The sequence below is a fragment of the Fringilla coelebs genome, assembly GCF_963513975.1.
Source record: "Fringilla coelebs genome assembly, contig: SCAFFOLD_30, whole genome shotgun sequence".
In the NCBI taxonomy this organism is placed as follows: Eukaryota; Metazoa; Chordata; class Aves; order Passeriformes; family Fringillidae; genus Fringilla; species Fringilla coelebs.
Window position 1 is genome coordinate 325,604 of NW_028167448.1, and position 13,870 is coordinate 339,473.

The following is a 13,870-nucleotide window of genomic DNA, read 5'->3' on the forward strand; positions in this document are numbered from 1 at the left end:
CAGGATCTCCATGGCCTAGGACTCCATTCCCAAGGAACTCTCTCCTGTTCATTCCATCCCCTGAAATCTCCCTTTCTCCAGATCCTTTTTTCTCCCAGGACTCCCCATTCCCTCGGCACCCTCATCCCGAGGACCCCCTTATCCTGACCCCGAATCCCTGGGGCCCATATTCCCCTGGGACTCCCATCCCTGAGTTCCCCCCAGCTCTGGGGACACCCATTGCCATGCCACCCCCCCTTCCCAATGACTCCCACTCTTCAGCACCCCCATTCCCCAGGCACCCCATCCCAGGGATCTCCCATTCCTCTAGACACCCAGCCCTGACTCCCCCAACACCCTTATCCCCCCACTCCTGGGAACCCCATGTCTCACATTGTCCCACCCACCCTTTTCCCCAGCCTGTGCCCAACTTGTGGCCACCCTGCCCCACCAAGGGCCACCTACACGTGGGGACGGATGTGACCTCGCTTCCTTCCCCTTCATCCGAAGAGCCGCCAGCCAGGGGAGCGGTGGCCACAGCAGCGAGTGACAGCCAGTGCACATGGCTGGGGACACCGGGATGGCCGGGAAGTTGGTGCTGCTCCTGTGGGGTGAGTGCCCTGGGCACAGGCCTGACACCCCTGGGGATGGGGAGGGGAGGGAGCACAGGGGGGCTGTGGGGTCCCCTGAGGTCCCCAATGCCAGCAGGGCACACAGCCCAGTGTGACCAGAGTTGTGGGGTGGCCGTGGGGGCAGGAAAAGAGGACAGGATGAGTGGAACTGGGATGGGGGGACAGGGACAGGGGGATGGAAATGTGGAGACAAGGATGTGGCAGAAGGAACCTTGTGGCTTGGGCAGCTGGGGAGACAGGGACAGGGACAGGGACAAGGGGACAAGTACCATGTCCTTGGGCCATGGGGACAGATATCATGAGAATGGGAGCATGGGCACAGGGCCATGGGGCTGTGGCTGTGAGGCTGGTGGGGGTGACCTATGCCAGCACAGGGTCCCCATGCCTGAACGTGTGTTGGCTGCTGTGTCCCTGTCCTTCAGACCTCTGTGCTACACCAAAGCCCCCACTGAGAAGTTTTGGAGAAACCCCACACCCCAATGCCCCTGAGCCTCTGCAGTTCCTGCAGTGCCACCCCCTCCCAGCCCTGTCCCTTCTCCCTTTCAGCCCAGACCCTCGGCCTCGCTGGTGAGTCCTCGGTGAATGCCATGTCTCCACCCCGCTGTCCCCAGCCCTGTGCTGGCCCTGGCAGTCTGGTGTCCCCTGTCACCTGCAGGTGCCCAGACCACCCAGCTCCTTGTGGAGCCCCCCTGGACGCCACCGGTGGAATGGGACTGGGTGACACTGACCTGCCAGGGCTCGGGGAGCGCCCGTGATATCACCTGGTACAGGAACGGGCGGCGCTGGTGGCAACAGGGACGCGACCGCCTCAATGTCACCCATAGTGGCACCTATGAGTGTGACAGACCTGGCAGTGGGCTCAGCCCCACCATGAATGTCTCAGATGGTGAGGGAGGTTTGGTTGTCCCCAGGCGGGGACCCTGAGGGCTCTGGGTGGGCTCAGCTCCCTGGGGTGACCAGAGCCTGTCCCCAGCTCTGGGGATATCCCAGAGCATCCCAGTGTGGTCGAAAGCACGGGGGTACTGGGGGCCCCTGGTGCGCTGGGTGTGGCCCAGTGGGGAGGTCCCAGTGACATGGGGATGCTCCAGATCCTGGAGATGTGACAGGACCCCCCTGTCCCCCAGACTGGCTGGTGCTGCAGGTGCCGGCACGGGTGCTGCTGGAGGGGGACACAGTGACACTGCGCTGCCGGAGCTGGCAAGACAAACCGATCACCTCGGTGTCCTTCTACCACGAGGAGGAGGAACTGGGAGTGTTCCCCAATGGCACCCAGCTGTCCCTGTCCCCTCTGCAGCTGAACCACAGCGGCCGCTACAGCTGCAAGGGCCAGGTGGGATCCTGGGGGTGGCAGGAGTCAGCGCCAGTGACAGTGACAGTGCATGGTGAGCACCCCAAAGCCCCCACCCCAACACTCCCACAGCCCTTCCCCAGAGACTCAGTGCCACAAATCCCCCTCCCCTCTCCTGCCCTGAGCTCTACCCTGTGCTGGTGCTGGAGGGTCCCCCCCGAGCCCACTGAGGGGTCCCCCCTGACTCTCAGCGGCCTCAGCACCCCCAGACCCCTGCAACCCCAAGCCCCACTCCTGCATGTGTTCTACCGGGATGGGCAGGTGGTGGGGGGCCCACAGGGGTCCCCACAGTTGCTTGGTGCCCATCGTGGGAGTCTCCCACTTGGGGAATTACAGCTGCCAGGTGCGCCTTGAGGGGTGCCCATGCAGAAGAGCAGCACCTGGCTCCGTGACACGGTGAGCAGTGGGTGCAGGGATGGGCACGGGGAGCCCCCATTGCCTGCTCAGGCCACCTTGGGTACCTCTTTGCCGCCCCTTACATCTTTCTTGTGTCCTTCTACCTCTCCCCTAGTCACCTCACCCCTCTCTAGTGTGACCCCAATTCTGACATCCCCCATCACACCCATTCCCACCCGTCCCTATCCCCCCACACCGGCTGCCAGCCCCTCCCTGTGGTCTCAGCCCTGTCTCTGTCCCCACAGTGCCTGTGGCCAATGCCACCATCACCCATGGCCCCCTGTCACACCAGATGTGTGCAGGTGACCCTGTGACCCTGTGCTGCTTGGTGCAGGTGGGCTCAGCCCCTGTCACCTTCACCTGGCTGCACAACAGGCAAGAGGTGGCCCGGGGTCCCCTTCTGGAGCTTGGGGACATAGATTTGGGACATTCAGGCTCCTACCAGTGTGTGGCCACCAACCAGGCAGACAGGCACCATGTGTTCCAGGCACTCAGCCCAGAGCTGGTCCTGGCTGTGGCAGAGCGGGAACACTGCAACAAAGGTGGGGTCACACAGCATTACCAGGGAGTGCAGGACCCTTGGGGTGATGGGTGACCCTGATGTGTCCCCCTCTGTTTCTTGCAGTGGCTGCAGGGGTCGGTGGGGCCCTTTTGTTCCTGCTCCTGCTTGTGGGTGTCATTGTGGCCTGGCACCGGTGGCACCGTGTGGGTGGGTGACAATGGGGGGACGGGGGTCATGAAGAGAGGTGGGAAGGGCTCCAGAGATGGAGGGCCGTAGGGCAGCACCCATAATCTCTGACTTGTGAGGGTCTGAGCCCCCAGTGACCATGGCTCAGAGCCCTGGGGAAGTGTTGGAGGGTTGTGCAGGGACTTTGGGGGTTCTATCAGGGGTTCCCCTCCCTGCCAGGCTTGGGGTTCTGGGGGCTCAGGGTGTTGGTGCAAGTGGGGTGGTTCCGGGATACTTGGGGGGCATCAGGGATGCTGGGGGTGGCTGGGGAGAATTGTGTGTCTGGTGGTGGTTCAGCATTCCCAAGGGTGGATGGGGGCCCCTGGGTCTCCAACGTCACCCCTCCAGTTTTCCTTTGCAGATTCCAGGAAGCACCGGGAAAGGTGAGCGCAGGTTCCAGCCATGATACACCTTTTACCCGAACCCCCAGGACCTCCCATGCCCTTCCACACAGCCCCTTATTCCCACAGGGCCCCCTCAGATCCCCTGGCACCCACGGTGGAGGATCCTCAGGAGACATACATGAAGCTTCAATGGCAACCAGGGGAACCCAGCGACATCTATGACAGCCTACACCAAAAGTTGTGATGCTCTGGGAAGGGGGAGGCACTGGGTGACACTGGGGGTGCTCCCTCCATGGCTCCTGTGGATGCCCATCCTTCCAAGGGAGATGGTCATGGGTCAGGGGGAGGCTAAACAGGGCACCCTCTGCTCCCCATTTCCTCCCCCATCCCTTTGCTCGCACTTACAGGGGCTCCCACGCCCCATCCAAGTGCCCAAGTACCCTCAGTGACTGCCTCAGTCTCTCCCCACAGTGCTTGCAGCACACCCAGGTCTTCCCCATTCCCCATCCCACTACCCCTGTCCAATCCCTCTGTAAAATGGGGAGTCAGGGAGGATTCTTCCTGAAAGTTTTTTCAGATGAAAATGAAGCACAAACACGGCAATATTATATCTGAGAACTGTTTATGGATAGAGGAGGGTAAGTGTTCTTACCGAAAGGGGAGAGAAGAGAGTAGAAAGGGAAAAGGAAAGAGAGAGAAACAGAAGACAGGGACAGCGTTACCACAAGAAGCCCGGGCGCTCTGTGGGCATCAGCTCGGCACATGGAGAGTGTGTGCTGCGAGCCACGGTGAGCCCACATGGCTTTTGTGAGTGGCTGGGCAGGATTTCCAAGCGATGGCACCTGCGTATCTCTGGCATCAGCCAGCGATGGCTGCAGGCTGGCTGCTGCGGGCTGGCTGCGGGCCGGGGCTGCGGCACTGGTGGCTCTGGGCTGGCTGCCGTGGGCTGGTGCTGCGTTGGGCAGGTGCAGCAGGCTCGGTGCTGTGGGCAGCGTGGGAAACGCAGCACAGGCAGCGGGTGGGTGCAGGCAGCATCCGCTCTATCGGGGAAACAATGCAGGAGTGCAGGACAAGCAGGAATGAGCTACCTGGTGGAAGCAGCCAAGCAGGGAAGAACGGGTGCAGACAGGGAAGAAGGACCACTGTGAGGAAAAGGCAACGGGGGGGAATATAGCTGATATTTTTGTCCAACGTCCAGGAGGAATGATGCAGCTGACTCCATCTGTTCAGAAGGTTAATTAAGTACTTTATTCTACTATATTATTCTATATTATATTACATTACATCTAAACTGAATCTGCCAAGCACTCAACTGCACTTCACACTGCACAGAATCTCATGACTGCCAGCCCACTGTCCCAACGCACACATATCTGGATTCAATTGGTCAGTGAATCAAAACACTCACACCAGAATCTAATCACCAATTCCCTTCAGGTAAACAATCTTCCACAATGCATTCCACTTGTGAACAGCACGGGAGCATTAAATGAGATAAGAATAATTTGGATCATTTTTGCTTCTCTCATTGCTTCTCCCAGGTTCAGAGAATGTGAATCCCACAGGGGAGGAGGGCCAAACTGATCCTCCGAGCGATCTCCTGAGCCCTCCAAGAAACCCAGGGCAAAAGGCTCCTGTTGTGTCACACTTTGCTGCTTTTATTTGTAAACGCTCCTCCCACAGCCTGATTTCCTGGGCATTTTTTCACACACATTTTTCCCAGGCATCTGTCTCACCAGCCAGTGGGGGTCACTCACAGCCCCATCAGGGAAGCTTTCTCTCCCCGGATTGTCTGTTGCGTGAATCCTTGCCGGGGACAGGGTTCCCAGCACATGTACAACCCACAGAGTCATTTTTCACCTCATGTGTGGCATCTGTTGAGACATGAATCAAAATCAGATTTGTTCCTCTTAACCCCCATGTGCTTAGTGGCTCTGCAATCCTCCTCCCAGTGCTCCCAGTAAGGTGGCTTACTGGTGCCTCTCCCAGTTGCAAGGGGGCACAGGACCTGGTTCCCTGCTCCTGGCAAAAAATGCAGCTCTTTGGTTAAACTGGCAGAAATGGTGTTTCTTTGTTCAGCTCTGTCAAGGAAGTTAAACAAGGTGGGAACCTCCCTTGGAATGGAAAATACGACCCCCTTCTCTCTGAACTATAATAAATTACGGGGCTTTTAGGCAAAGATGTGGGAACAGGAATAATTGTCTTTTACTGGTATATATTGTGAGAAACACATTAATGGAAGTTGTCATTTGCTGGATGTTATATGAATTGATATTACATTATTGGTTATATTGATGATAAAATAATGTGATGTTGTTAGTGTTGGGACAGTGATATGAATTGTGGAGTGGTCGAAGCTGTGGCAGTGCCCATGCAAGGGTGGGGCCCAGCCATGGCCCAGCCCCACTGCACAGGGATGGCCATTGCCCAGCCCTGCTCTGGCCAGCCCCAGGTGGCAGCCAGGACCTCAGGGTCCCCCTGCCCCCTTGGCTTTGATTCTGGCAGCTTTAGAGCTGCTGCAGAGGTGAGAATTCTGTCGGGGGAAAAGGCCTGCCTGTGGTTTGCTCAGCCCTGCAAGAAGCACAAAACCCAAAGCGAGCCCAAGCAGTGGCTCTGTGAGGGCCTTTGATGATTTTCAGAGCAGGGCTGGCTGGAAACCCGCCCTGCAAGGGCAGCTGGGAGGGAACCAGCCCAGAAATGCAGGAGTTGATCATTTAGTCCCTAGCAGCAAGGGACTGAGAGAGCCCCAGAACTGCTGCAAAGACAACAACAATCTTCTCAACAACCTGACAGGGACGCTACTTCTTGAACAAAACCTGCAGCATTCTGGGACCTCATGGAAAGAATATTTGGGTTCTGGCTCAGCTGCCAGACAAGAGGGAAAAGTGTGGAAATACCGAGCAGTGGCTGTGCCCCTGCCATCCTCACCTGCGCAGGGCACGGGGAATAAATAGGGCTCTGCCCCGCTCCTGCACCGCCCCTTCCAGGGTACCCCTCCCCTTCCCAGAACTGTGGGGGCCTTACCCTGGCAATGCTCGGTCCCCACACATTGCGACAGTGGCTTTGGACACGCTGCCACGGTTGGTTTGGACACTCCGTGACCATCCCGGCACTCCCAGCGCGATGGCAGCTGGGCCCCTTCCCGGTGCTCTGGGACCACCATTGCAGTCCCTCTTTTCCGCAGATCCCACCGCGGGGTCTCTGCCCCCCCTGTCCCAGGCTCTCCCCTCCGCCGTTTCTCTCTCTCCATGCACGGGGCTCCCCAGTGGGGTCCCGGTCGGTCCCTCCATCCCAGCCCCTCCCAACTGCTGCCTCCCAGCCCCTCCGGCCGCACCCCCCCAACAGCCCCGGGGCCGGCACTGGCAGAGGCTGCCGAGCTCCTGCAGGATGAGACGTTCCTGGGGCAGCGCCAGCTGAGCGGGGCCCGGCTCCCTCACGCCGTCCTTGCCCGCAGCACTCGGGCTCCAGCAGCCCTGGGCTGCTCCTTCGGGATGTGCCGACTGCTCCCGGAGCACTGCCATTTGTTGGGAACGACTGCTCCCGGAGCACCCGAATCATCCCAAAAGCCTGGGCTGGGACCTCCTGTGAGGCTGAGCCCGAGCCCTGAGGGGTTTGGGAGCCCGATGGGTGCCACTGTTCTGTCCCAAAATCTGGGGAAGCAGGAATGACAAGCTGTGCCCCACCATGGCCTGGCCCCCTGGGCCTCACCTGAGCATTCTGTGGAATTCCCAGCACTCCTGCTCCACCTCCATGCCCAGATGCTGTTCCCGTGGGCCCCCTGCTCCAGCCGCTCCCACCTCAGCTGCTGCTCCAGCTCGGCCTTCCTGGCCAGCCAGCGGGAAGCAGCAGCCACATGGCACAGGCACTGAATCATCCCCAGCACCAGCAAAACCTTCCCGGCAGTAAAGAAAGCTCCTTATGGGCAGAGGTGGGGGCATCGTACCCCCAAATGGTATCCAATGCTACCTTGTGTCCCCCAAAATCCTTGTGAGAGGCAGTGGAGCCATGTGTTTGTGCACCGGGATGCTTTAGGAGCATGGCTGAACTTCAGAAGCCCCAGCCCTAATTACAACACCTCCTTAAGGGTCTGCAGCTCCCAGAGCAGAACAGGAGCATTGTCCCAAGCAGCTCCAGTTTTGCCCCATTTTCCCCTCCCAAGGCAATGCCCCCAGCCTTGTCTCTCCCTGTGCTCCAACTGAGGCAGCAGAGCCCTTGGGGCTGTGGCTCTGCTCTCCTCCTCCTCCTCCTCCTCCTCCTCCTCCCACCCCTGTTGCTTCTCTGTTGGGACCAGCAGTGGCCCAGGAAGGGCAGGAAATCCAAACGTGCTCTGGAACCCCCTGAAAAGCCCCAGCAGAGTCAGCACCGAGCACCAGCTTTCCTTAACATCCCAGGGCAATTCAACATTGCCAGAACTGCTGTGCCAGGACTGAAAGAGGAAAAGGGAGTGAAAGGCTGAGGGTTTGCAGGAATTGTGGTGTAAAGCCACCAGAGGTGCTGTTGTAGACCTGAGACCTTCCTGGGGTCAGGTTCTGCCTTCCTTCAATTCGGGATCATGGACAGTGGTCGTGGGTGTAGCCTAAGGCATGTGCCTGACCCCGGGACACTGCTACGCTGCCACTGGGCAATGGAATCCAACCTGCTGCCTTGGTGGCTTCTGCCCGCTGCCGGTGGTGGTGCTGGGACCGATTGGTGCCCATGAGTTTGCAAAAGGAGCGATTTCCCCTCCTCCCTCCCGTCCGAGGCCACCGTGGCCCCTGAGGGGATGGAGCTCGACCAGGACGCCCCCTGCTGGCCGGGAGTGCTCCCTGCAGCGCCCCCCTGCTGGCCGTGGTTTTAACTGCCACAAAAACCAACAGCACTGAGCGGGAGGGAAAGTTCTGGTTTTGTGTTGTTTGTTCTGCCCTGGTTTATAAATTTCCCAGTAAAGAGCTATTATTCCTTTTCCTGCACTTCTGCCTGGAACCCCCATAATCTTTGAAATTAAAAAATGTTTTAAGCATGGGTCTTCTTTGCATTCCAGAGACGTTCCCACTTTCCTTGGCAGATATTTCTCATTCAAAAGAGTTGCCAAATCCTGGGTTCCAGCGTGAATGGGACAGACACTCCAACAGGAGACAGGGCCAGTGTCTTCACCACCTCATGCTCTGCCTTTGAACCCTGTTTGGCTACCAAGGGCCCTCCCCCGGGTGGCACTACTGGTCACCCGGCCACTCAGGAGCTGACTTTGGCAGAGCGTCATACTGTCCCCAGTGTGCCACAGCTGACAGACTGATGCACAGACGGGGCCCTGTCTCACCAAAAGCAAGGCCTGACCCACCCCTGCCACACACAGGTGTTCCAAAATGTCTCCAGAAATCAACCATTTCCTGTCTCTGGAACCCTGTCTTGTGCCATTGCCTGATCCTGACTGCCCTGGCAAAGGGGGAGGCTCTGGAACCCACACAGGGCCTTTGTGACATCCTCGTGTGGGGAATATAGCAGAGGAGGCGTTTGGGACAGGGGAGAAGACAATCTACAGCCTCCCGAAGGGTGCTTTGGCCATCAGAGCAAGGAAGGTCCAGAGCTCTGCCAGGTTCCTCTGGTGGAAGAAACATGCTGTGGGAATTGTCCGGGGTTCTTCATTTTTAGGGGCTTTCCCTGAAAATTGTTCCTTTTTGTGACCCTTTGGACTCAGAACCATGTTGCTGTTGCTGTTGGTTTTATTCTATCTCATTGCTATTTCAGGAATTTGTTCTTCTCTCAGTCCTTTGGGATCTTTGTGCCTCCACCAGGATGGAGAGGGGCAGTTTTGGTGACAGCACACAAACGAGTGGGTGCCCATGGGTGGGAAACCCCAAGGCCCCCCAGTTCCCCCCATTGTCACAGCACATTCCCGTAGATGTCACCGGGTTCCCATGGTCACCCCTGGGGTTCCTGGAGTGTGGTGGCACGGGGGGACACTGCGAGAGACAGACTGTGGGATCTGGGTGGGGTGACACTCATGGGTGACGTGTCCCTCTGCGTGTGTCCCCCCCATACTCACCCGCTGCCCTCTTGGTGACCACGACCTGGGTGTACAGCACCTCCCCCTCCCCTGGGGGGACCGAGGAATCCGGGGGGGCCCTGAGGGAATGAAGGGAATTTGGGAGAGAGAATGGGAGGTCTTGGGGTTTGGGGTGAAGGTTAGAGGGTGGTTTGAGCCCCCACTCACCTTTCCTGATTCCTCCTGGCAGCTGCAAAGGAAAGAGGGGAGGGGTGACTGTGGGCTCCCTAGGAATCTGATCCCTCTCAGGATTTCCAAACACCCATGGGGCCCTCGATTTCTCAGAGGACCCCAGGCATCCCTGAAGTCTCCCAGAATTCATGAACCTCCACAGTGTCCCTGACCAACTCAGCCTCAAGGACCCAAAGGCCAGCAGAGACAGAGACCCCCCAAACGCCCCCAGGGCTTCTGAACGAACCCCCAACATCCCTGCAGGACCCTACAGCACCTCCTCCAGTCAAGGTCACCATTTTAGGGCTGTGGGAGGCACATTATGGTTCCCCAACTCTGGGGGCCTCTACAGCTCCTTGGGACCACTGTCCCCATATTGTCACCCACCTGCAGGGTGCCACCAGTGCCAGGCCACAATGACACCCACGAGCAGGAGCAGGAACAAAAGGACCCCACCGACCCCTGCAGCCACTGCAAGAAACAGAGGGGGACACATCAGGGTCACCCATCACCTCAGTGATGCTGCAGTCCCTGGTGAACTTGTGTTTCCCCACCTGTGTCTCTGTGTGTCCCTGTGTCCCGTGGTGTCACCTCCAGGGCCAGCTCTGGGCTGAGTGCCCGGAACACGCGGTGCCAGTCTGCCTGGTTGGTGGCCATGCACTGGTAGGTGCCTGAATGTCCCACATTGGTGGCCCCGAACTCCAGAAGGGGACCTCGGGCCACCTCCTGCCCGTTGTGCAGCCAGGTGAAGGTGACAGGGGCTGAGCCCACCTGCACCGAGCAGCGCAGAGTCACAGGGTCACCTGCATGCACCTGGTGTGACAGGGAGCCGGGGGTGATGGTAGCATTGGCCACAGGCACTGTGGGGACAGAGACAGGGCTGAGGACACAGGGAGGGGTTGGCAAGAGGAGTTGGGGGGATAGGGATGGGGTGGATGGGTGTGATGGTGGATTTCAGGGATGGGGTCACACCAGAGAGGGGTGAAGGGGCGCAGGGCAGAGGAGGGGAGACCCAAGAAATGTGTCAGAGGGACATGGAGGTCCCCAGGCAGGGAAGCCGAGGAGGCTGTGGGCACTCCCTGTGCCCATCCCCGCACTCACTGCGCACCGTGATGTGGAGCCGGGTGCTGCTCTTCTGCAAAGCCCCCCCTCAGAGGCACCCCACAGCTGAACTTCCCTGAGTGGGAGACCCCCACGGCAGGCACCAACAGCTAAAGGAACCCCTGCAGGCCCCCCACCTGCCCATCTTGACAGAAAAGTAGGGGGAGTGCAAGTGGGACACTTGGAGCCACAGGGGGGCTAGCGGTGCTGAGGCAGCTAAGACTCAGAGGGGACCCCTGTGGTGGGCTTGGGGGCCCTCCAGCACTGTCACCAGAAAGAGTTCAGGGATGGAGAGGGGAGATGAGGACTGTGACTCAGAGTGCACTGGGAAGTGTCTTTCAGGTTGTCAGGAGATGGGAGTTCCAGCCATGGGGGTGCTCACCGTGCACTGTCACTGTCACTGCTACTGAGCCTGTCGACCAGGACCTCACAAAACCCTTGCAGCGGTAGCTGCCACTGTGGTTCAGCTGGAGAGGGGACAGGGACACCTCAGTGCCATTAACGGACCATGTCAGATTATTCTCATCCTTGAAAAATCGCACCTTGGTGACCAGGCTGTTCCACCGGGCACGGCAGCGCAGTGTCACCGTGTCCCCTTCCAGCAGTGCCTGTGCTGGCACCTGCAGCACGAGCTCATCTGTGGGACAGGAGGGTCCCATCTTACTGAGGGGTTTGAGATAGGTAAGGGGTGGGCACTGGGGACATCTGGGTGCACTGGGATGCACTGGGATGTCCCTGTGTGCAGGGCACAGGCTCCTGCCACACGAACGGTGTGAAGCCACCTACGGAGTGGAGCCCACCCAGACCTGTCAGGGGCCACCCAGATCATTTAAGATCCCCCCTCACCATCTAAGACTGTCACAGGGGGGCTGAGCCCCGTGCCGGGTCTGTCACACGTGTAGGTGCCACTCTCTGTGACATTGAGGCAGTCGTGTCCCTGCTGCCACCAGCGCCGCCCGTCCTTGTACCAGGTGGTGTCACCGGCGCTTCCCGAGCCCTGGCAGGTCAGTGTCACCCGGTCCCACAGCACTGGTGGCCTCCAGGGGGGCTCCACAAGGAGCTGGGTGGTCTGGGCACCTGCAGGTGACAGGAGACACCAGGCTGCCAGGACCAGCGTGGGGCTGGGGACAGCAGGGTGGGGACATGCCATTTGCCAAGGACTCACCAGTGAAGCCGAGGGTCTGGGCTGGAAGGGAGAAGGGACATGGATGGGTGGGCATGGCACCATGGGGACAGAGGCAAAGGGGCATGGAATGTGGGGGCTGTGCCCAAAAGGCATCAGTCTGGGCACTGATGTGGCACAGATGTCTTTAGGACAGGGACACAGCAGCCAACACATGCTCAGGCATGGGGACCCTGTGCTGGCACAGGTCACCCCCACCAGCCCAACAGCCACAGCCCCATGGCCCTGTGCCCATGGTCCCATTCCCATGGCACCTGTCCCCATGGCCCAAGCACATGATACTTGTCCCCTTGTCCCTGTCCCTGCATCTCTGTGTCCCAGTCCCTGTCCCTGCAGCTGCCCCAGCCACAAGGTTCCTTCTGTCACATCCTTGTCCCCACATTCCCATCCCCCTCTCCCTGTCCCCCCATCCCAGTTCCACTTTTCTTGTCCTCTTTTCCTGTCCCCAGGGCTACCCCACAACTCTGGTCACAGTGGGCTCCATGCCCTGCTGGCATTGGGGACCTCAAGGAACCCAGCAGCCCCGCTGTGCACCCTCCTATCCCTATCCCCAGAGTGTCAGGCCTGTGCCCAGTGCACTCACCCCACAGGAGCAGTGCCACCTTCCCAGGCATCCCGGTGTCCCCAGCCATGTGCACTGGCTGTCACTCGCTGCTGTGGCCACCGCTCCCCTGGCTGGCGGCTCTTCGGATGAAGGTGCAGGAAGCGAGGTCACGTCTGTCCCCACGTGTAGGTGGCCCTTTGTGGGGGCAGGGTGGCCCCAAGCTGGGGACAGGCTGGGGACATGATGGGAGAGTCTGGGGACATGGTGGGGGCTCAGGGGATGTCAGCAGCCAAGGATGGGTGTCCAGGAGAAAGGGGGTCCTTGGGAATTGGGGTATTCATGCCTGGGTGGATTGAAGGATGGGGGTGCTGTGGAAACAAGTTTTTCAAGGATTTGGGGTCATGGCATTTGGGTGCCACGGTTGGGGGTGCAGGGGGAAAAAGGGGACCCTCAGGAATAGCGATTCTGGAGGAAAAAGCATCCCATGGGATGGGATCAAGGCAACGGTGGTCCTGGGCAATGGCAGTCCTGGGATGAGCGTCCCCAGGGAAGAGAGACCAAGGCAATGGGGTCCCAGGGGAATGGGGATGCCAGGGATGGGCAGTGGCTGGGTGGGAATAGGGGTCACAGCTCCTTCCCTGGCTGCCTCAGATTTTGGAGTGACTCAGAGACCAGCACAGCACACCCCCCTGGGGAACCCAGGGATCTCCTGGGATGCTCTGGCTCTCTGGCCCACACACTCCTGGGTCAGGTCCCCCCATTTCCTGGCTCAGCACTCCCAGGCAACACTTGATGCCCAATTGCTTGAGACAAAATTATACATCCATAGAATAAAAGCAAACATCTTTCCTACAGAATTTTTCCCCCAATAAAGGACATACTCAGCAAGAATCTAACAGAGAAGGTATAAAACACTCTGGTTTATAGAATCATTTTAACAGTTCCTCTCCCAACAAGTCACTCACAATGAAAACACATACAACTCACTATGAAATGAGACTTTTTGGTTCCCTTTAGGAGCCCATTGGTGCAACCCACAGCAGCATTTTCTTGTGAATAACAGAGAGAATGGAATCTCCCTGCATGTCTAACAGCTCCATGGGATTGTTCCCTGCCTGCTGGGCAGCGACCCAGCCCATAAGGAAGCCTTTTCTTGGGCCATCTTTAGGAACTCTCCCCATTTTGCTCATTCCCACCCTGAAACTTGATTGACTTCCCATGGAGGAACGGCAGAAGCTCTGTCCATCCTTGGGACAGTGCACAGGAATCTCTGGAAATGCCTGTGTGTGCCTCAGGGTCTGATTCCCTGGTAAATCCACTCCAGCCTGCCCTGAATTCCCCTGCCTGGGAACTCCCTGCTCCTGCTGTGACACCCCTGTTCCCCAGCCCCTTGTGTGCAGCCCCTGCTCAATATTTCCACACG

The 13,870-nt window shown here is 58.8% G+C and overlaps 1 protein-coding gene across 1 annotated transcript; it reads left to right on the forward strand.

Annotated features, from left to right (window-relative positions):
* Window positions 1–1,193: 1,193 nt before the first annotated feature.
* Window positions 1,194–3,670, forward strand: LOC311165876 (low affinity immunoglobulin gamma Fc region receptor III-like; the record flags this gene model as incomplete). The annotated part of the gene is made up of 5 exons (XM_084227371.1): window positions 1,194–1,497; window positions 1,736–1,993; window positions 2,981–3,064; window positions 3,444–3,465; window positions 3,553–3,670. The coding sequence occupies 5 exons, from the start codon at window positions 1,194–1,196 to the stop codon at window positions 3,668–3,670; spliced, it is 786 nt and encodes a 261-aa protein (XP_084083497.1).
* Window positions 3,671–13,870: the final 10,200 nt, after the last annotated feature.